The sequence below is a fragment of the Pristiophorus japonicus genome, chromosome 1, assembly GCF_044704955.1.
Source record: "Pristiophorus japonicus isolate sPriJap1 chromosome 1, sPriJap1.hap1, whole genome shotgun sequence".
NCBI lineage: Eukaryota > Metazoa > Chordata > Chondrichthyes > Pristiophoridae > Pristiophorus > Pristiophorus japonicus.
The window spans coordinates 230,848,167-230,872,567 of record NC_091977.1 but is presented as its reverse complement, the minus strand read 5'-3'; the positions used below and the strand labels follow the sequence as shown (position 1 = coordinate 230,872,567).

Sequence of the window (24,401 nt, the reverse complement as noted above, 5' to 3'; positions counted from 1 at the left end):
TCGAATGTTCTCAACTCCATCCCGCAGCATGCGACCTGCCACCACCTCAGTGAAACCCCAACGCTGCACGAGGTAGGCAAAGCCATAAAACAGCTCAAGAATAACAAAGCTACGGATGCGGATGGAATTCCTGCTGAGGCGCTAAAGTATGGCGGAGAGACGCTGTTGGCGCGTATAGATGACCTCATCTCTCTCATTTGGAGGGAGGAGAGCATGTTGGGAGATCTCAAAGATGCAGTGATCGTGTCCATTTTTAAAAAGGGAACAAATCCGACTGTGGCAACTACAGGGGAATCTCCCTGCTATAAACCACTGAATCCTCCTCAACCGTCTTCTCCCTGTGGCCGAGGAGCTCCTCCAGGAGTCACAGTGTGGATTTCATCCCCTACGGGGAACAACAGACACGACAACTGCAGGAAAAATGCAGGGAACAGCGCCTGCCCTTATACATGGCCTTTTCGATCTTACAAAGGCCTTTGACACTATCGACCGTGAGGGCTTATGGAGCGTCCTTCTCCATTTTGGGTGCCCCCAAAAGTTTGTCAACATCTTTCGCCTGCTCCATGATGACATGCAGGCCGTGATCCTTACCAGCGGATCCGTTACAGACCCAATTCACGTCCGGACCGGGGTCAAACAGGGCTACGTCATCGCTCCAACCCTCTTCGCAATCTTCCTCGCTGCCATGCTCCACCACACTGTCAACAAGCTCCCGCCGGAATGGAACTAAACTACAGAATCAGTGGGAAGCAGTTTAACCTTCACCGCCTCCAGACCAGGTCCAAGATCACCCAAACCTCTGTTATTGAACTGCAGTACGCGGACAACGCCTGCGTCTGCGCACATTCGGAGACTGAACTCCAGGATATCGTCGATGTATTCATCGAGGCATATGAAAGAATGGGCCTTACGCTTAACATCCGTAAGACAAAGGTTCTACACCAGCCTGACCTCGCCGCACAGCACTGCCCCCCCAGTCACGGCACAGCTCTCAACAATGTGGACCACTTCCCATACCTCGGGAGCCTCTTGTCAACAAAGGCAGACATTGATGCGGAGATTCAACATCGCCTCCAGTACGCCAGTACAGCCTTCGGCCACCTGAGAAAAAGAGTGTTCAAAGACCAAACCCTCAAACCTACCACCAAGCTCATGGGCTACAGGGCTGTAGTAATTCCCACCCTCCTGTATGGATCAGAGGCATGGACGACTTACAGAAGACACATCAAGTCGCTGGAGATATATCACCAACGATGTCTCCGCAAGATCCTGCAAATCCTCTGGGAGCACAGATGTACCGACATCAGTGTCCTCGCCCAGGCTAACATCCCCAGCATTGAAGCACTAACCACACTAGATCAGCTTCGCTGGGCAGGCCACTTAGTTTGCATGTCAGACACGATACTCCCTAAGCAACTGCTATATGCAGAGCTCCTTCATGGCAAACGAGCCAAAGGTGGGCAGCAGAAACGTTACAAGGACACCTTCAAAGTCTCCCTGGTGAAGTGCGGCATCACCACTGATGCCTGGGAGACCCTGGCCGAAGACTGCCCTAGGTGCAGGAAGTGCATCCAGGAGGGCATTGAGCTCTTTGAATCTCAACGCTGCGAGCGTGAAGAGGTCAGGCGCAGGTAGCAGAAGGAGCGTGTGGTAAATCAGTGCCACCACCCGCCCTTCCCCCGACGTATGTCTGTCCCACCTGTGACAGGGTCTGTGGCTCTCGTATTGGACTGTTCAGCCACCAAAGAACTCACTTTAGGAGTGGAAGCAAGTCTTCCTCGATTCCGAGGGACTGCCTATGATGATGATGATGATCTACTGGGAGGGGTAATTGAAGGCAGGAGGTCATGTGATAAAACCTCCAGGAACATGTCCAACCAGAGTTGGCAACACTAGGCTCGCTGTGTGCAGGAGCATTAACCTTGTGGAAGACTTAATGAAAATAGAACCATTCACATTAACGTGCTAATTCGTTTTAAGTGCGGAATACCCATTCAGTAAATCTTATGCTGTACATATTTACATGTAAAAGTAGTTGCTGGGCAATATTCCCACCAATGTGAACGGCAGTGCAGCCATGCATCACTCGCAAGGTCCTGCACAGGTCGTTTGTCAGCTGCTGCCACTGCAAAAGATACCGCGCATTTAAAGGGACCATGTACAAAAAAAAAATTAGAGGGAACATTGTTGCTTGGAAAGATAAAACTTACGGCCACGATTTCACCTACCGAGGCGGGTCCAGTGTGGCTAGGGTAGATGGCGGGTTGCAACCCCGTTCCTGGCTCCATCCTGCTCTGTGAAAAGAATTTTACGTTGATAGGGTTTATTAAGCCCACCCTGTGATGTTCCCGGCCAATTAAAAGGAAGCAGCTCTGATGATGTCATTTGATGATGTGTCATCAGCTGGTTTCCTTAAAGGGACCGTGTCCACATTGATTTTGACAGTTGTGCTGTCAGTGTTCCACAGCATGCAGGGAGGTTCTCTTCCCTTCCAATGGGCAGAAGGGACCTCCCCAGGAGACCAACGCAGCCTGGTTGCACATTGCACAGAAGGGCACAAGCAGGGATGTCGACAGGAGGACCAGGCTGCAGTGGCACAAACCTTTCAATAAACTCAGTAGATCACGAAACGTTACTGCAAAGCCACACTCAACCTCATCCTGCTGTGCCATTTATCACATCCCCATCACTCTGCTTTCCCTACCCTATTCCTGCATAGCCTTATTCACACCAACTTACCTTGCACCTTCACCCATCCCGCTCTCTATCTACATTACCACATCCCCATCTCACTAACCACCCCTCACAATTACCCTCATCCTCGTCCAATCATACCAACTAACAACACTCAAGTGTAGGGACTTGGGTCTTTTAGCCAATGTTCATGTAAAGTTTCTAGTAATGTGTTGTCAAATGTTGAAATCCTTATTTTCAACACTTTGCGTTCTTGGACAGATTTGTGTGCGCCTTTGGAAGTGGCTTAGTGAGTTATAGTGAATGGTGAGACATAACAGTACCCCCCCACAATGATGATGAGTGCAAAAGGAATGTCTTGAGCATTGCTTTATGCGGCTGATGTGGGGTGGTGAAAACCTGGTGCATCATGAGGCAGCCAGGGGGGTACAGCATCAAGTGAAGTAAATCTGTCCATGGTCAGGCCATCCCTGGCTTCCTGGGTAGCAATGTGCTCGGATGCTGATGCCTTGTGTCGTGTGCAGCATCAGGTGATTGTGGAGGAGGTTGGTGGTGTTGTTGGTGCTGCTGGTGGAGGATGAGAGTCAGACGAGTGCGGATCCGGATACACAATCCGAGATGCCAGAGGAGGAAGTGTATGGACTGTACTCTTTCATAACCAAGAGTAAACCAATTTTGATTAATGTGAAGTTTAACAGGATACCGGTATCGATGGAACTGGACACGGGGGCGAGTCAATCGATCATGAACAAGAGGGCATTTAATAAGCTGTGGGATACTAAGACTGTGAGGTCCAGGCTGAGCCCTGTTAATGCCAAGCTGTGCACATACACCAAAGAACTGATAAAGGTGATTGGCAGTGCACAAATGAATATGTCATATAACGGTGCGGTTCACAAATTACCGCTGTGGATTGTTCCAGGCAATGGTCCAACGCTGCTCGGCAGGAGCTGGTTGGAGAAAATCAGATGCGACTGGAATGACATAAAGGCGGAGGAAGATACATGTGCCCAAGTATTGAGCAAGTTCCCCTCGCTGTTCGAACCGGGTATCGGCAACTTCACGGCAGCCATGGTGCAGATCCACGTGGACTCAGATACAAGACCCGTCCATCATAAAGCTCGGGCAGTGCCGTATATGATGAGGGAGAAGGTCAAAATTGAACTGGACAGACTCCAGCGTGAAGGGATCATATCACCGGTCGAATTTAATGAATGGGCCAGCCCCATTGATCCTGTGCTGAAAAGTGACGGCACAGTCAGAATCTGTGGAGACGACAAGGCTATGAGCAACAGGGTTTCAAAACAAGATCAGTACCCGTTACCGAAGACTTGTTTGCGATGCTAGCCGGAGGGAAGTCATTCACAAAACTGGACTTGACGTCAGCCTATATGACGCAGGAGTTGTTCGAGATGTCTAAGAGACTTACGTGCATTAACAGGCACAAAGGACTGTTTATTTACCACAGGTGCCCGTTTGGAATTCGCTCGGCTGCAGCAATATTCCAGAGTAATATGGAAAGGCGACTGAAGTCCGTTCCCAGAACTGTCGTGTACCAAGATGACATCCTGATCACCGGTCGTGACTCCAAGAAACATCTGAACAACCTGGAAGAGGCTCTACTGTGTTTGGACAGAGTGGGACTCAGACTTAAACGCTCGAAGTGCGACTTCATGTCACCAGAGGTCAAAATCTTCGGGAGGAAAATCGCCACTGATGGCATCAGACCTACTGACGTGAAAACCAAAGCCATCAAGAATGCACCCAAGCCACAGAACGTGACGGAGCTGCATTCATTCCTGGTCTACTCAACTACTTTGTTTACTTCCTACCTAAAATTGAGCACCTTACATGAACCACTACACATGCTATTGAGAAAAGGCAACAACTGGGTGTGGGGCACATTGCAAGACAGATCTTTCGAGAAAGCCACCAATTTGCTTTGCTCGAACAAGCTGCTAGTACAGTATGACCCATGTAAACGTTTAGTTTTGGCCTGTGACGCATCGTCCTATGGAATTGGTTGCATGTTACAACAAGCCAATGAGTTGGGGAAACTTCAACCTGGCGCGTATGCATCCAAAAGTTTGTCTAAAGCAGAAAGAGCCTACAGTATGTAGAAAAAGAAGTTTTAGCGTGTGTGTACAGTGTTAAAAAGATGCATCAATACTTGTTTGGTCTGAGGTTCGAATTAAAGACTGATCACAAGCCTGCTTATTTTGTTGTTTTCCAAGAGCAAAAGTATCAATACCAACGCTTCATTCCACATCCCAAGGTGGGCGCTGATATTATCTGCCTATGATTATGTCATTCGCCACAGACCGGGCACAGAGAATTGTGCCGATGCTTTGAGCCGGTTGCCGTTGCCCACACCGGAGGTGGAAACGCCACAACCGGCAGATTTAATGTTAATCATGGATGCTTTCGAGAGTGAAGGTACCCCTGTCACGGCTCAACAAGGTAAGACTTGGACCAGCCAGGACCCGATATTATCGGTGGTAAAGGGTTGCATTCTCAAAGGGGATTGGTCTGCCATACCTAAGCAAATGTGCGAGGAGGACAAACTGTACATTCATCGCAAGGACGAACTGTCTATTCAAGCAGATTGCATATTGTGGGGCAATCGTGTTGTAATGCCTAAGAAAGGGAGCGAGAAGTTTGTGCGTGAGTTACACAGCACACATCCTGGTATAGTGATGATGAAGGCCATCGCCAGGTCCCATGTATGGTAGCCAGGAACTGATTCTGAGCTGGAAGCATGTGTACTCAGTGCAATACCTGCATGCAGCTCAGCAAAGCACCAGCGGAATCGTCACTGAGTCTGTGGTCATGGCCATCCAAACCTTGGTCCAGGATCTATGTAGATTTTGCAGGTCCCTTCCTGAGCAAGATGTTTTTAGTGGTGTGGATGCTTATTTGAAGTGGATAGAATGCATAATCATGTCATCCAGTATGTCCACGGCAACCATACAGAATCTCAGTGTCATGTTCACGACACATGGTCTGCCTGACATAGTGGTGAGCGACAATGGGTCGTGCTTCACCAGTTGGAAGTTTCAGAAGTTTGTAAAACTTAATGGCATAAAACATGTAAGGTCAGCGCCGTTCAAGCCTGCGTCCAACAGGCAAGCAGAACATGCAGTACAAATTATCAAGCAAAGCATGAGGAGAGTAACCCAAGGGTCACTGCAGACCTGCTTCTCTTGCATACTGCTGAGTTACAGGACAAGATCCCACACACTCACAGGGAACTCGCCTGCTGATGAAAAGAGATCTTAAGACCAAGTTATCCCTTGTACACCCAGATTTAAATAATCATGTTGAGTACAGAAGACAGAGTCAAGGATACCACGATCGCGCAACTGTGTCATGCGAGATTTCTGTGAATGATCCTGTATATGTGTTGAATTATGGTCAGGATCGCAAATGGATCGCTGGTACGGTCATGGCCAAGGAGGGCAACAGAGTATTTGTTATTAAGCTCAAAAACATGCAAACTTGCAGGAAACACATGGATCAAACAAAGCTGAGGCACACAGACGAGCCAGAGCAGTCGGACGAAGAAACCATCGACGACCAACGAACCTACCAGCATCCTTCAGTGGACTCGAGGGTCATCAGTGAACCCGGAATTTCCATCACGGACTTGTTCAATAAAAATGGACTTGCAATTCCTGACATGGTCACTGCCACCCCCAACAAGTCAGTCATCCAGCCACCAGCCACAACAGACTCCGAACATTCACCCAACGCCGGAATCGAACTGAGATCGTCAACCCGGGAGCATAAAGCACTGGACCATCTCAACCTGTGAAAGCCTGTGATAAGATCTAGGAGGAGGGTATTGTCATGTACGTACATACTGTTTGTAGTCACCAGATGGTGTCATTGTTGGAGGCCACTGAGTAGCACGCACATGGTGCTGCTCTGGTATAAAAGGCCAGCCATTTTGTGAGTCAGGCACTTTGGTTCTGCTTTATTACAGCCCAAAGGTGTACCTTGTTCAGTTAAACAGTACTCAGTTTGCACCTTTATTGCATTCATAACAGTTTTGTTGCACTTTACTTACTACTAAATATATTTGTAACATATACGGCCAGCAAATTGAAATGTGGCTTAAATCATACAGTTGTGTGGTTGACACCGTGTCACAGTGGTGGCTGAGGGGGAGGTTAAAGGGAGTTAAGAACAGAAAAGGCAGGGGGGATGGGGGGCTAGTAAATAACAGAAAAGGAACCGAGGAGTACGAGGAAGAACAGAACAAGAGAGGAATGAGAAATAGAGAAATGAAAAATAGGAAGAAAAACAGGAGGAAGATAAAGAAAAAATGAAACAAAACTTAAAAGGTTAAACAAGAATTGCATGTTTAGACAGCATGATAATGATACGTGTGCATTAATTAGAACATTGGATTTTAATTGTTTAGTCAAAAGGACGAATTTTTGAAACGCAGGGCTCAATGTTGCTTGAAAGCTGCACTTTGTTCTGCTCGCCTGTTTCTTTTGATTCGCAGCCCTTTAAATTTCTGCGCGTGCGTGGTATTTACAGTGTAAAAACTGGTGGCCGGACTGCGCGGGACCTTTCAAGGTGCCGCAACACCGCATGCGCGCCCTAGCGGGAGCACTGGCAAGGCTCTGTCACAGATGTGCTAAAACCTGCTGGATCAATGGCAGAAGACTCTGATTGAACTGCCAATGAGCTTTCTCTCATATTATTTCCCTTTGAGATTTTAGCTGCATTGAGTGCTACAATTGGCCTCAGCACCCAGAGAGAGAGAGTAACGAGAGATGGGAAAACACGGAGACGACGGTGGGAGAATAAGAGAGACGCACACGGAGAGAGAAATAGAAAGGGAGAGTGAAACAGAGAGAGACATACACAAAAGAAAGGGAAGAATAACAAAGGGAGAGTCATTTTGGTTTGGGGTGATTATGTAAAACGGGCGTGTCGAATCAGCCATGTGTTATACATCTCTCCCCATGTTCATTTCCATTGGGTGGCTGAAACAATATTGCCTGTTTTATACTATTCCTAAAGTCAAAATAATCTGCCAAGAAGCTAGTGAGAGAGACATCCCTGCACCTGTTAAAAACCAGCATTGAGACAGACTCCAATGCAGACCTCAGTATGAATGATATGTGGGTCCTGTCTGTATATTGCTGATAGTTTCTGATCCATTTCCAGTAAAATAAGATGCTTAAATTAACGCTCTTCAAGCAGCGACATTACTAACCTCACTTGGGTTCTCCTGAAACACCATGATGTAATTTGTTCTCCGCCCATTGCTCCACATCTATGTGGTTTTTGGATTTAGCCCCACTTCCTTGTTCCCTTTATCACAGCTAGAAGATATTGCAGATGAGCAGCTTAGAAGGTAGAATTGAGCAAGGGAAAGGGATTGGGGGGAAAACACATACTATAACAACAACAACTTGCATTTATATAGTGCCTTTAACATAGTGAAACTTCCCAAGGCACTTCACAGGAGCGTTATCCGACTAAATGTAATATTGAGTCACATAAGGAGCTTTTCAGACAGCTGACCAAGAGCTTGGTCAATGAGGTAGATTTTAAGGAGCATCTTAAAAGAGGAGAGAGAGGTAGGGAGGTGGAGAGGTTTAGGGAGGGAATTCCAGAGCTTAGGGTCGAGGTAGCTGAAGGCACGGCCGCCAATGATGGAGTGAAGCAAATCGGTGGATGCACCAGAGGCCGGAATTGGAGGAGCCCAGAAATCTCGGAGGGTTGTAGGTGCAGAGGAGGTTACAGTGATGGGAGTGGCGACGCCAGGGAGGGATTTGAAAAGAAGGATGAAAATTTTAAAATTGAGGTGTTGTTGGGCCTTCCCCGTTTTCTCCCTGGGGGTCAAAATTATGGGCTGGACTGCTATTGTTGTCAAAGCAAATAATAATTTGAGAGCAACAGGAAATATTTCTGCTGTTAAAATCCTGAATTATTCACCCTCACTTGCCCTGGAGTGCACTAAGCTTTAATTGCTAACTGAAATGCTGCACCTGTATGAGAACCATTCATTTGTCTGTCCTTTTACAATAAGCAAGATTGCCCAATTACCTTCCCAGCATGATTCTTTGATTTGATTAGTAGAATATTCTGTTTCATTGCTATTAAACATGTTTAAACAGCTCTGGTATGTAATGGGCCCCATTGTGCATATTCAATGAGTTGTTGAGGTGGGAAAGAGATAAAATAGAACCTGCATGTATGTATTACAATGACAAATTTCCAGCGTGTCAATTCATCAACTAATTGAATGGCATGGCAGTCCTATTTTAGTAAGATGACTAGCTTAGCACTGATCTGTAATTATCGAGCCTGTAAGAACGGTTCAATGATCTGCCATGTTGCTTCCACTCAAAGACAGTTAGTTCTGGATTTCACTCTGGGGATGGTGTAGCCTGCCCCCACCCCAACCCTCATGTGGCTCAAACTCATTTTCCTGAGTCGGAGATCAGTGATGAAGAAAAGGCGGGGCTTCCAGCTGTATTCCTGCATTATAGAGGGAGCCCGTCAGAAGTCAGAAAAGCAGGGTCATTGTTGCATCAGAAAGCGTTGTGCTGGGGTGGCGATCCGTTGGGTGCTGTCTTTCAGATGAAGCATTAAACCAAGACCTCATCTGCTCTCTCAGGTGGACCTAAAAATTGCCATGGCCACTAATTAAAGAAGAGCAGGGGCATTCTCCCTGGCATCCTGGCCCAATATTTATCCCTCATTCATCATCACTAAAAAACAGATGAACTGGTCATTATCACATAGCTGTTTATGGGTGCTTGCTGTGCGCAAATTGGTTGTGTTTCCTACATTACAACAGTGACTACACTTCAAAAGCATTTAATTGGCTGTAAAGTGCTTTAGGACGTCCTGAAGTTGTGAAAGGTGCTGTATAAATAGAAGCCATTCTTTATTTAACATAATTTTTATTGCCAATTTAAAACTCTGGGGTTTCATTTTCAGTGTAAAATCAGGAGATTATCAAGTGGGAAAAATTGGCTCAACAAATCCTGGGTGAATTCGGAAAATCAGTTAAAAAAATCTTTTTTATTTTGAACAATGCTAAAACTCAAAAACCAGCCAACAAAGTTTTAAAGAAAGGTGCAGACAAGGTGAATGACAGAATTATTTACACACTTCATGGACACTATTTTTATGAGGCTCGCCATCTGATCACACTTAAACCCCTGGATACTGTTTTTAAAACTAAAAGTAACATTGATAACCTAGGTTCATTGTTGTGGCTCCAGTCACTTACCTACCACTGTGATGGTGGGATAATAAAGATTGATTGGGATAATGCAGAAGGGAACAGTCATGCCCCGGTCTTCAGTAAGCAGTACCTGGGTGTGTGATCTGCATTAGCCTTCAATTGTTGTCATGGGGGCCAGCACCGTGGTGATTGTATAACACTGGTCGCCCAACACTGCCATACTTGCAGCGCACCACCATTCCACATCATGATTCCTCTCCAGGGCCACCCGGGTGTGAACAAGAACTGCAGCAGGGAGGCAGGCAGCCAGAGAGACCACCCCTTCACCTCCCCCACCCCAATCTGGACCTGTCCAACCCTTACTGTTCCATTATTTCAAAAGAGTCTGCACTTCACCAGGGTTGCCAACCCTCCAAGATTGGCCTGGAGTCTCCAACAATTAAAGGCCAATCACAAGGGTACTTTAAAACCAGGAGAACAATCATAGGGGCATTAAAAAAAATGCTTTAAAAAAGAATAATCTTTAAACACTTTGGGTTATTAGTAATAAAAAATATCGGAGATGGTAAAATAGGCTGTATGGATAATCTTTGACTGTCAGTCAATCAGGTACTGATTCTATTCGCTTTCCAATTGGCTGAGGGAAGGTGGGCACGCTGCAGGTATGGAAGTGTTGGGAAACCAGTGTGGGGGTAGGATGGTTGGTGATGGGAGGCCATATGTACCCTGGGCCAGCATTTAAGTTTATCAGCAGACTCTTCGGTTGGCCCAAAAATGGCGGCCCTCGCCTTGACCGGGTCGCCATCATGCAGCCCGGCACTCGCTCTTGGGTACCAGGTTGCTGACCCGGTCGAGCGCATCCCTGGTGGCCCAGTGGCAGTCTCCAAAGGGCCTGCAGAGCGCGCAGCGGCCCTCCCTTTTATCTGAAGGGGAGGGAAGTTGTAGCATGTATGCCCCCTGTAAAACACAAAAGGAAAAGTGGCCCAACCATGGTTAACAAAAGAAATTAAGGATAGTATTAGATCCAAAGAGGAGTTATACAAAGTTGCCAGAAAAAATAACAAGCCTGAGGAGTGGGAGCAGTTTAGAATTCAGCAAAAAAGGACCAAGAGATTGATTAAAAGGGGAAAAATAATGAGAGTAAATTTGCAAGGAACATAAAAACCGACGGCAAAAGCTTCTACAAGTGCGTAAAAAGAAAAAGATTGGTGATGTGGAGTATTACAAAGATACTCGACACAAGCCTGTTTTGAAGAAAAGAATAATTTATTTTTACTTGACCAGTCAAGGGAGAGATGGTTCGCACCAGTCCTGTACTGGAATTAACCCTCACCACTCACTGTGAGCAACCCCAGGCTGCTATTTTTATACATTCAAAATACAGTCAAAATACATACAAAATCAGAAGCTACATGCAGAAGTGTTCCATTGGTTGTTTCCCTTAACGTGTCACGAGTCCTCGCCTATCTACTATGATTACATTGGTCAATACAATTACAGTGATATCATTGATACATACAATTCCAGCAATTTCGTTCTGTGCCCCTCATCTGATTAGTCATGCGCTACATCATTTCTGTGAGCTCCTCCAAACCCATTTGTTTTGTGTGATTCTTTCATCCTTGAATAGGTTTAACAAACACAGCTAGATTGTCCTCAATCAGTCTAGGTCTCCTGTTATCTCGTATCACGCTATGTGATTCCTAGCTAGCCTCTGCAGTTTGTTTTTTCTACAATTACTGTCTGCATTCCCAACCATTTGCCTTGGTTTTACTACTATATGCTGTTTATACTCAGGCAAATGCCAGATACTATCTTCTTGAGAGTTCTTTGACCTCAGCTATGACCCTTTCTAAGGAGAATTCATCCTGTCTCTATATGCTTTGCTCTTTGTTCTAGCCTTGATAACAGCAAACCAATTAATGAGTGCAGAGGTGCCACAGCATTCTGTTCTCAGAGTGTCGAGTTCAGCAACACATGTCTTTTCTGTCTTTACTGTGAACCTTGCTTATGGTTTTAACTTTACTTGATTAATTTCCCTCTGATTAATTTTTCTACAATTAGTGAAGACAAGTATAAGTCCTTTACAGACCGAAATGGGAGAATTTGTAATGGGGAACAAGAAAATGGCAGAGCAATTAAATAACTACTTCGGTTCTGTCTTCATGGAAGAGGACACAAATAATGTCCCAGAGATGCTAGGGAACCAAGGTTCTAGAGAGCAAGAGGAAAGAAAGGAAATTATTATTAGTAAGAAAATAGTGCTGGAGAAACTAATGGAACTGAAGGCAGATGAATCCCCAGGGCCTGATGATCTGCATTCCAAAGTACTAAAAGAGGTAGCCATGGAAATAGTAGAGGCATTGGTTGTCATCTTCCAAAATTCTATAGATTATGGAACAGTTCCTGAAGATAGGAGGGTGGCAAATTTAACCCCACTATTTAAAAAAGGACGGCGAGAGAAAATGGGGAACTACAGACCGGTTAGCCTGACATCAGTAGTAGGGAAAATGCTGGAGTCTATTATATAAAGGATGTGATAACGGCACACTTAGATAATATCAACGGGAGTGTGTACAAGATGTTTTTTTTAGACCAGTGTGTTGAGGAGCCTACTCGGGAGCAGGCTATTCTAGATTAGGTATTGTGTAATGAGAAGGGGTTAATTAACAGTCTTGTTGTGTGGGGTCCTTCAGGGAAGAGTGACCATAACATGATTGAATTCTTTGTTAAGATGGAAAGTGATAGTCCAATCCGAAACTAGGGTCCTACATCTAAACAAAGGAAACTGCGAAGGTATAAGGAATGAATTAGCTATGATTGGGAAGATTCATTAAAAGACATGACGGTGGATAGGTAATGGCTAATATTTAAGGGACGAGTGCATGAATTGCAACAGTTATACATTCCCTTCTGGTGTAAAAGCACAAAAGGAAAAGTGACCCAACCATGGCTAACAAAAGAAATTAAGGATAGTATTAGATCCAAAGGGGAGTTAAACAAAGTTGCCAGAAAAAGTAGCAAGCCTGAGAATTGGGAGCAGTTTAGAATTCAGCAAAAAAGGACCAAGAGATTAAGAGGGGGAGAATAAAGTATGAGAGTAAACTTGCAAGGAACATAAAAACTGACTGCAAAAGTTTCTACAAGTACGTAAAAAGAAAAAGATTAGTGAAGACAAATGTAGGTCCTTTACAGACAGAAACAGGAGAATTTGTAGTGGGGGACAAGGAAATGGCAGAACAATTAAATAAATACTTCAGTTCTATCTTCATGGAAGAGGACACAAATAATGTCCCAGAGATGCTAGGGAACCAAGGGTCTAGTGAGCAAGAGGAATTAAAGGACACGATTATTAGTAAGAAAATAGTGCTGGAGAAACTAATGGGACTGAAGGCAGATGAATCCCCAGGGCCTGATGATCTGCATCCCAGAGTACTAAAAGAGGTAGCACTGAAAATAGTAGATGCATTGGTTGTCATCTTCCAAAATTCTATAGATTATGGAACAGTTCTTGCAGATTGGAGGGTGGCAAATGTAACCCCACTATTTAAAAAAGGAGGAAGAGAGAAAACAGGGAACTACAGACCGGTTAGCCTAACATCAGTAGTAGGGAAAATGCTGGAGTCTATTATAAAGGATGTGATAATGGCACACTTAGATAATATCAACGGGATTAAACAAAGTCAACATGGATTTATGAAAGGAAAATCATGTTTGACAAACCTACTGGAGTTTTTTGAGGATGTAACTGATAGACTAGATAAGGGAGAACCAGTGGATGTAGTGTATTTGGATTTTCAGAAGGCCTTTGATAAAGTCCCACATAAGAGGTTAGTGTGCAAAATTAAAGCACATAGGATTGGGGATAATGTATTGGAATGGATTAAAAATTGGTTAACTGAGAGAAAACAGAGAGTAGGAATAAATGGGTGGCGGGCAGTGACTAGTGGGGTACCACAAGGATTAGTGCTTGGGCCCCAATTATTCACAATATATATATATAAATGATTTAGATGAGGGAACCAGATGTAATATTTCCAAGTTTGCTGATGACACAAAACTAGGTGGGATTGTGAGTTGTGAGGAGGATGCAAAGACGCTGCAAAGTGATTTAGATAGTTTGAGTGAGTGGGCAAACACATGGCAGATGCAGTATAACGTGGATAAATGTGAAGTTATCCACTTTGGTAGGAAAAATATAAGGACAAAGTATTATTTAAATGATGCTGGCTTGGGAAGTGTCGATGTACAGAAGGACCTGGGTGTCCTTGTACACCAGTCATTGAAAGCAAACATGCAGGTACAGCAAGCAGTTAGGAAGACAAATGGTATGTTGGTCTTCATTGCAAGAGGAATTGAGTACAGGAGCAAGGATGTCTTACTACAGTTATACAGGGCCTTGGTGAGACCGCACCTGGAGTATTTTATGCAGTTTTGGTCTCCTTACCTAAGAAAGGATATACTTGCCATGGAGGAAGTGCAGTGAAGGTTCACAAGACTGATTTCCTGGGATGACAGGACTGTCGTATGAGGAGAGATTGGGTCGACTAGGCCTGTATTCACTAGAGTTTAGAAGAATGAGAGGGGATCTCATTGAAACGTATAAAATTCTGACTGGGTTTGATAGACTGGATGCGGGGAGAATGTTTCCCCTGGCTGGGAAGTCTAGAACAAGGGGTCACAGTCTCACGATACGGGGTAGGAAATTTAGGACCGAGATGAGGAGAAATGTTTTCACTCAGAGGGTGGTGAACCTATGGAATTCTCTACCACAGAAGGCTGTGGAGGCCAAGTCACCGAATATATTTAAGAGGGAGATAGACAGATTTCTGGACACAAAAGGCATCAAGAGGTATGGGGAAAAAGCGGGAATATGGTGTTGAGATAGAGGATCAGCCATGATCATATTGAATGGCGGTGCAGACTCGAAGGGCCGAATGGCCTACTGCTCCTATTTTCTATGTTTCTATGTTTCTATGTTAGCGCTACACAGAACTTCCGCGTGGTGCTGACCTCTTCAGCACGGCGTGAACTCAGCACCACGCTGACACCACAGGAACACCTTTCCAACGAGATGAAGTGCCTGAAACAGTGTTCAGTCTCGTTTGAGGGACGCAAAGCCCAATTGCATGCTGGGGCGGAACTTTCGGTCTGGATGGTAAAAGTCTTGGGCCCAGAAGGTTACCACCCCCAAACGAGGCGTTGGGCAATTTTGTCTCCTTAGTGTTTAACGTCAATTTACGGTTAGATTCAGGCCAAACCTGCATCACATTCCTGAGGCAGCCAACAATAATGTAGCATTTTCTTTAGCTTGGAGTCTTTCAAGTAGTCTCGAGAATCTGAAAATATTCAATTAGCACTAACCTCGTATCTATTCACTGCCAGTCAGTCAACCAATGCTTGAAATAATGAAACGTCCAAATAGTTAATCATTTTTATTTATTAGTTTCGAACAAAAGAGTTCAGGATGAAAAGGGGGATGTCCTGTGCTGTTGGGAACATATTCTGTATGTTCTTTATGTGAACTATGTCTTTATTATCTTTACCCCAGCGATCTGCATACTGCCATGTTTGAATGGAGGCCTCTGTATAGCACCATACAAGTGTGACTGCCCTTCAGGATGGACTGGCTCACGGTGCCATCGTGGTAAGATTGCTTTAGGCTCTAATCCGTCACATTTCAAATGAATCTGAAATTAAGCTTACATCACTGAAGGAGGTCATTTGGCCCATCATGCCCGTGCCGGCTCTTTAACAGATCTATCCAATTAATCCCACTCCCACCACCCAACCCGTCCACCCCCTTTCGAAAGTCATTATTGAATCTGCTTCCACCACCCTTTCAAGCAATATATTTCAGATCATCATAACTCACTGTGTAAAAATATTTGTCTTCATCTCCCCATTGGCTTTTTTGCCAATTGCCTTAAATTCATGTCCTCTGATTACCGATCCTCCTTCCAGTGGAAACAGTTTCTCCCTATTTACTCTATTAAAACCCCTCGTCATTTTGAAGACCTCTGTTAAATCTGCCCTTAACATTCCCATGTGCTTTTAACTTGTTCATGAGTCAGGCAGGTTTTAGAAACTGGTTATTTAACACTCATGCTTTATTTTGTGAAGATATGTTCAGGTCAACTCAGAGGCTTATCCATGTGTCTAAACTGCTAGTAAACTATGATTGATTAGACGGTATCAGTTGCTTGTTCAATTGGGATGTTTTAATGGGGGTGTAGCCTGTACATAAAAACACAGAACTAGCCTGTGAACTGCTGAATGTTTTGTTAGTCTAATTTAACTGATATCATTTCTGTCCACTATTCAGCTGTGTGTCAGACACCCTGCTTAAATGGTGGCACATGCGTTCGACCCAATCGGTGTCACTGCCTGCCTAGTTGGAGTGGCAATGACTGCTCCAGGTGAGTCCACTCATTTTAATCTTTCATGTCCTAGTTTAAAAAAATAATTACATTTGAAAATTGGCTGGAGGATAAGATTATGACTGTAGAATGTCGAACTGTTAAAAAGAAGTCAAATAGGTTCTTTTTGTGATTATGAAATCTTTCAATTCGTCATCTCTTACAGGTCTCCCCATGCCGTACCCCTTCCATGATTGAGGGGGCAAATAGGTAATCTGCCAATGTCCCTCTTCAGGCATTTCTGTCTCCGATCTTCCCAGTCTTCAAGGGAGCATAAAAAATGGGAGTAGGAGTAGACCATATGGCCCATTGAGCCTGCTCCGCCATTCAACAAGATCATGGTTGATCGTCTACCTCAACTCCACTTTCCCGCTTGCCCTCCATATCCCTTGATTCCCTTAGTGCCCACGAATCTATCAATCTCAGTCTTGAATATACTCAACGACTGAGCATCCACAGCCCCCCGGGGAGAGAATTCCAAAGATTCACAGCCCTCTATGTGAAGAAATTCCTCCTCATCTCAGTCCTAAATGGCTGACCCCTTATCCTGAGACTATGCCCCCAGTTCTAGACTTTCCAGGCAGGAGAAACAGCGTCTCAGCATCTATCCTGTCAAGCCCTGTAAAAATTTTATACATTTAAATGAGATCACCTCTCATTCTACTAAACTCCAGAGAATATAGGCCCATTCTACTCAATCCCTCCTCATAGGACAACCCTTGCATCCTAAATGAAGCTCAACAAACATCAAGGCCTCGATCTTAACCTATCCCTTCTGCCCTCAGCCCCGATATCCTAGCTCCCTTTATTATTTTTGCACCTTCTCCAGTGATGATGGGTCAATTTGAAAGAATTATGCCACTTAAAAAGTGAAATTGTGCTCATCTTGGCTGGCGATTCAGGCTTTTTTTTTTAACCAAGGACTGTTTGACGTTTAAGAAAAAGCACACGTGACTGACAAAGCTGGCACCATAAATCTGGAGGCATGAACTTGAGTCTGTGACCAAATAATGGAGCAGCACTGTACTCATAACCCATGTTTGATGGCTGTCAAAGTGGTGTTGGTGCTGAATGAGAGATGACAAGCGCGGTGGCCCTCTTTACCACACCCTCCATATAGGACTACAATGCAGCACGGAAAGGGAACCCCAGAGCACAGTCAATGATTTTGATCACTTGCAGTGCCAACTCAATAAAGAATGAAAGACAGAAGTTGCATTTATATAGCGCCTTTCAAGACTTCAGATCGGCCCAAAGCACTTTACAGCCAATGAATTACTTTTGAACTGTAGTTGCTGTTGTAGGTTCATAGAATTACACAAAATTTACAGCACAGAAACAGGCCATTCAGCCCAACTGGTTTATGCCATTGTTTTATGCTCTGCACAAGCCTCCTCACTCCCTACTTCATCTCACCCTATCAGCATATCCTTCTATTCCTTTCTCCCTCATGTGCTTATGTCGGTTTCCCTTAATTGCATCTATGCTATTTGCCTCAATCACTCCAAGAGTAGTGTGGGGAAACACAGCAGCCAATTTGCACACAGCAAGCTCCCACAAACAGCAATGAGATAAATGACCAGATAATCTGTTTTTAGTGATGTTGGTAAAGGGATCAATATTGGCCCCAGGTCACTGGGGAGAACTGGTGGACATAACAGACTTGGGAAATCTAACCTTGCACTTCTAAACAAACTTTATCAGGTTTTGGCTAAAATGTTCATGTAGTTTTGAGCCTCCCTCACTTAGCCACAGCTAGCAGCCCAGACGAATGCTCTTTACCAAAGTTGACCATCAAAGTTGAAGTTCCCAATTGGTTCAGTCATGTCAATTAAAGGAATATGGTCTCTTTAAGACTTTTGAATGCAGTAACCTTGCAGCCATCCTGAGGTGCCTCCATTGTTGGCCCGCAGCATAAATACCTCACATTTGAATTACTCTCTAAATCTTTTGTCCTCCATTCTCTGCGGCAGTGATCTTTCCCTTTTACTACCTTTTATTTACAGCCTTATGTTAAATGTTTTTGTGAATTTTCCCCTCATCTTCTCGGCTTGAATGCTATTTTGGTGGCAAGGTTAAAAATAAAATTTGACCCGTTTGAATCGATATTTTTTGAATAGACAGTGGGGAATACGTTAAACAGAGTGTAGACTCACAAACATTCTTCCTCCTTGAAGCATTTTGCCTGTAAACTCGTCAGCTTTTGATACCAAACATTTTTTCTCCAGCTGAAGGGCGGGGCGGTGGGGAAGGGGGTCGCAGGGTAATGTGTTTGGTTGGGCCATAGTTACAAAACGTAACACCTGCCGTGGAAAATATCTGCGAGGCAGCAATGACATCGGGTCCTTCATTGAAACATCTGTGAATTCATGTGGAAGCAAATCATCCTCGTTCAAGGGACCGCCATGATGATGATGACACAGCTCTGTTGTATGCCGCAGCTCCACCTTAATCCACCCACTATGATGAAACGCAATTGTAAAAGCACCCCTGGAAATACAAGCTCAAATTCTTGAAACATGAGCAGATTATTCAGGGCTCAGTTTCCCGTCTCTGAAAAGGGCGTGCCAAAAATATCCAAGCATAGCTTTAGTTTGAATCAAAGGCACATACACCTGATACTGCTGCACACCAGTAACACTGCATGTAAAACTCAAGGTAGATATGGATCAGGAAGGTCCATTTGCTTCAGTTTAGCTCATCGAGCCACAAAGAATCGACGGTTGTCGGCCCAAATGCAGCACATACCTGGTTGAGTGATTCTATAATAGAGTCTGCTTGCCCTGGAATCTCCAGCAATTAAAGATTAATCTCCTGGACTCCGCTGCGAGCAACACCCAGGAGAAAAGTCACAGCATTAAAAAAAATTCCTTTCCTCTGAACATTTTCATTTATTAGTGATAAAAATATCACAGTTGGGGGGGGGGGGAGAAGAAAGTCTGTTTCTTGGCCAGTCAAGATGAATCCCGTTGGGTACCGAAAGCCCCGATATTTACGGGGGGAGTGCGGGTGAGGTTGAAAACAGCCGAAGAACCCAACAAGTCTGTGGGCGCTGCAGTCCTGTCGAACTTAATGGCAGGACCTCATTATCATTTTATTTGTTCCCTTTCCTGACCAGCAGCCGGACAGATTGACAGTGTGGCCAGCGGGCGGGAGGGACAATCAGCAGCAGGAGGCCGCAGTCTTGGGGACGGAGCCGGCAGTCGGGAGGGTGAGGCGGAAGAGTCAGCAATGGAATATCGAGGAGCCGGGGAGGGGCCGTGACCACCAGAGCGGAGGCCGAAGGCTTCCTAATGGGGCCAGGGGCAGTGTGGGGGTAGAGGGAGGCAGTGGGTGGGCAAGCACTCCTGCTCCTCCTGGCCCACAAGAAGTGCTGGAAGAGGCACTTAGCTCGTGGAGCCGGCAGCTCCTGACTCCCTTTCACTGCTGGGTTTTCCCAACCCCTGGGAAACGCGTGCAGCAGCAGTGAATTTTCAATCGGGCTCCCAATCACAGTGTGGGACTCGGATTTAAATATGTTAATGAAGTGTCCCGCCTCTTCATGGCAGGACACTTGCAAGCCATGAACCCGCCGTCATAAGAAAGGTGTGTGCGCGGTGTGTTGGGGACGCATCCCCGTATTTAAATCTTCAACTCCCCCAGCAACCATCTCCCACCCATCCTGAGGGGGCCTAATATCAAGGCCAAAGACTCTGTTCCCTTTCCAATTGGCCATGGGAAGGCAATGGGTCGAGAGGATGGACCAGGGACGAGAGTGTGGACGCATTGCACTTGGAGGCGTGGTGAAATCTCCAGGAATACGCCCACCCAGAGTTGGCGTTCCTGACTCTGTTATTGTACCCAGAACAGGCAATACTGCAATGCCTCAACAAGTCAGGCAGCATCTGTAAAAAAACAGGAGAAATGTTGATGTTTCATGCCCGGGCCTGCATCAGAATTGGAAGATATTACAGATGAGCAGTTTAGATTCATAGAACCATAGAATCATAGAAATTTACAGCATGGGAGGAGGCCATTTCGGCCCATTGTGCCTGTGCCAGCCGACCAAGAGCTATCCAGCCTAATCTCACTTTCCAGCTCTTGGTCTGTAACCCAGTAGGTTATGGCACTTTAAGTGCATACCCAAGTATTTTTTAAATGTGGTGAGGGTTTCTGCCTCTACCACCCTTTCAGACAGTGAGCGCCAGACCCTACCATCCTCTGGGTGAAGAAATTTCTCCTCATATCTCCTCTAAACCTCCCCTCAATTACTTTAAATCAATGACCCTTGATTGTTGACCCCTCTGCCAAGTAAACAGGTCCTTCCTATCCACTCTATCCAGGCCATTCATAATTGTATACACCTCAATCAGGTCTTCCCATAGCTTCCTCTGTACCAAAGAAAACAGACCTAGCATCTCCAATCTTTCCTCATAGCCAAAATTCTCCAGTCCAGGCAACATTCTTGTAAATCTCCTCTGCACCCTTTCCAGTGCAATTACATCTTTCCTGTAATGTGATGACTAGAACTGCACACAGTACTCCAGCTGCGGCCTAACCAGTGTTTTATACAGTTCAAGCATAACCTCCTTGCTCTTATATTCCATGCCTCGACTAATAAAGACAAGTATTCCATATGCCTTATATGGAGTTCCAGACCCCCACAACCCTCTGCATGAAGAAATTTCCCCTCAAATCCCCTCTAAACCTTCTACCAATTACTTTAAATTTATGCCCCCTAGTTGTTGACCCTTCTGCTAAGGGAAATATGCCCTATCTATCCACTATATCTAGGTCCCTCATAATTTTATACACCTCAATGAGGTCTCCCCTCAGCCTCCTCTGTTTCAAGGAAAACAAACCCAGCCTATCCAATCTGTCCTCAGAGCCAAAATTATCCACTCCCGACAACATCCTCGTAAATCTCCTCTGTACCCTCTCCAGTGCAATCACGTCCTTCCTGTAATGTGGTGACCAGAACTGCATACAGTACTCCAGCTGTGGCCTAACCAGTGTTTTATACAGTTCAAGCATAACCTCCCTGCTCTTGTATTCTATGCCTCGACTAATAAAGGCAAGCATTCCGTATGCCTTCTTAACCACCTTATCTACCTGGCCTGCTACCTTCAGGGATCTGTGAATCTGCACTCCAAGGTCCCTTTGTTCCTCTACACTTTTTAGTGTCATACCATTTAATGTATATTCCCTTGCCTTGTTAGCCCTCCCCAAATGAATTACTTCACACTTAATCTGGATTGAATTCCATTTGCCACTGTTCTTCATTATCAACCACACAGCCTATTTTAGTGTCATCTGAAAACTTCTTAATCATACCTTCTACATTTAAGTCCAAGTCATTGATATGTACCACAAAAAGCAAGAGACCCAGCATTGAGCCCTGCAGAACCCCATTTGAAACAGCCTTCCAGCCACAAAAACACCCATCAACCATTACCCTTTGCTTCCTGCCTCTGAGCCAATTTTGGATCCAACTTGCCACTTTGCCCTGGATGCCATGGGTTTTTACTTTCATGACCAGTCTGCCATGTGGGACCTTATCAAAAGCTTTGCTAAAATCCAAATACACTACATCATGTGCACTACCCTCATCGACCCTCCTGGTTACCTCCTGAAAAATTCAATCAAGAAGCAGGAACAGAGGGACGGAACTGGATTGGGAGATGGGGTTGGAATGGGAACACATACACAAGGAAAGTAAGAGCTGTAAAGTGATTAGGTGGAGAACAGAAGATGGTTTAACTGAGAGATGTGAAAATAGCATAAGACAAAAAGGGGGCATGATGAGAGAAATTGGAGATGTATATAAAAGAGGCAGAGAATGTCTGAATAGTTAAAGCAGGTTAGCTAAATTGGAGGAGGGGGAGCATGAAAATCCTGGCAAAGTGGAGCAGGCTTTAATGAACCAGGAGTCTGGTGGAAGAAAGACAGAAGTCAATACCAGGGGTGCAGGCCACCCCATCGGCTCTAACTGCTCACACATTCTCTGGGTCTCCCATATGTCTTTTATTTGTTCGTTACATGTGTTTATTGATTTCTTTCTTTGTGAGCGAGAGAACATCCTGGCATCAGGTATCAGCCGTGGCTCAATGGGTAGGATTCTCGCCTCTGAGTTCGGATGGTTGTGGGTTCAAATCCGACTTGAGCACAAAAATCTACAGTGCAGTACTGAAGGAATGCTGCACTGTCAGAGGTGCTGTCTTTCAGATGGGACATTGAACTGAGGTCCGGTCTGCCCTCTTAGATGGATGTAAACGATCCCATGGCGCTGTTTAAAAGAAGAGCAGTAGAGTTATTCCCAGTGTGTCAGCCAATCCTTCAATCAACAACTGAAAAAAAAATAGATGATATGGTCATTATTGCTGTTTGTAGCAGCTTGCTATGCATAAATTCATTGCCACATTTCCTACATTGTAACATTACACTTTATTGGTTGTAAAGCGCTTTGGGACATCCTGAGGTTCTGAAAGGCACTGTAGAAATCCAAGCCTTTCTTTCTTTTAGTTCTATTTTCTGAATTTATCTTTCACTGGTCCCTTTTCCAGGACTGGCCATTTTTTGTATTGTTTAAATGGTCTCTCTCTCTCACCTCTTTTCCAAGCTGATTTTAAATCCTTAATAATGAACAGATGGAACAAGAAAAAAGAAAGAACTTGCATTTATATAGGACGTCCCAATGCGCGTTACAGCTAATTAAAAACTTTTGAAGTGTAGTCACTGTTGTAATGTAGGAAATGCGGCAGCCAATTTGCACACAGAAAACTCCTACAAACAACAATGTGATAATAACCAGATAATTTGTTTTTTTTGTGATGCTAATTGAGGGATAAATATTGGCCAGGACACTGGGAAGAACTCCCCTGCTCTTCTTTGAAATAGTGCCGTGGAATCTATTACATACATCTCAGAGAGTAGACTTGGCTTAACATCTCATTCAAAAGACGGCACTTCCGACAGTGCAGCGCTCTCTCAGTATTGCACTGGGAGTGTCAGCCTAGATTTCTGTGCTCAAATCTCTGGAGTGGAGCTATGAGCCCACAACCTTCTGACTCAGAGGCAAGAGCACTACCCACTGAGCCACAGCTGACAATCAGAGTGTGATAAGTTGTAATGTGCCATGTTTCTAAACCAGTGCTTCCTTCTTTTTTTATTATGCAGGAGGAGAAAGTCTACCTACTTCTCTTTCTCCTAAACAAAGTCATTACCTGCAAAGATTCTCAAGTATCTCCATTAACCAAACTAGTGGGAAACACGACACTACAATGGTATTTAACTATACCATTTTACTGTTTGAAATCCTGATATACCTTTACTTTGATACATTTCTGTAAAACAAAGCTGTATTTTTTCATATGCAAAAAGAATTTAAAAATAATACTGTATAATGTGAGAGCCTCTTTGACGAATCATAGTTTTGTATTTTCATATATTCATCAACACTGTAGGTTATTGATTGGGCCACAGGTCAAGTGGGTTTATTTTAGGAAGTGAAAGTTGTAAAATTTTAATTCAGGATTTTTAATTTTTTTAAGCCAACAATTTTTTTCCTGCCTTGCCTGAGCAACAGCAAGTAGCAGTCACCTATACGCCACGTTTTCATGTCTCATATCCCAAGCTGATTCTGATCCACATGCGAGAACAAGATGACTTAAAGCAACACATCACCATAATGCACCGGGCTGCCTCTGTTTGAAGTGATGTCAATGAGCTCCAGATAACAGAGATAATAACATGACAAGTAGCCATTTAATATTTTACAAAATGTATATATGGATTCAGTAAGTGAAATAAAGTCTGTATGAACACCTTCTTTCATGCATCACATAATTAATACAAATAAAAACAATAAAAGGGGAAATGCTGTGGTTATTTTGTGCTTTCTTTCAGGCTTTCTCCTGGTAACACGACTGCCAAGCTTCTTTCTGTAGCAATTTGCATTTATATAGCGCCGTTAATGTGATAAAAACATCCCAAGGTGCTTCACAGGAGTGTTAACAGACAAAAATGTGACAACGGGTCACATAAGGAGATATTAGGACAGATGAGCAAAAGCTTGGGCAAAGAGGGAGGTT

General features: G+C 44.5%; 1 protein-coding gene across 1 annotated transcript in view; it reads left to right on the top strand.

Annotated features, from left to right (window-relative positions):
- svep1 (sushi, von Willebrand factor type A, EGF and pentraxin domain containing 1) overlaps positions 1 to 24,176 on the top strand; it is a 420,503-nt gene extending 396,327 nt beyond the window's left edge. Inside the window, exons 45-47 of the mRNA XM_070887865.1 lie at positions 15,465 to 15,560; positions 16,239 to 16,332; positions 23,488 to 24,176. Coding sequence (XP_070743966.1) covers positions 15,465 to 15,560; positions 16,239 to 16,332; positions 23,488 to 23,521 — 224 coding nt within the window. The 3' untranslated portion in view covers positions 23,522 to 24,176. The remainder of the gene's footprint in view (positions 1 to 15,464; positions 15,561 to 16,238; positions 16,333 to 23,487) is intronic.
- The last annotated feature ends 225 nt before the right edge of the window (positions 24,177 to 24,401 follow it).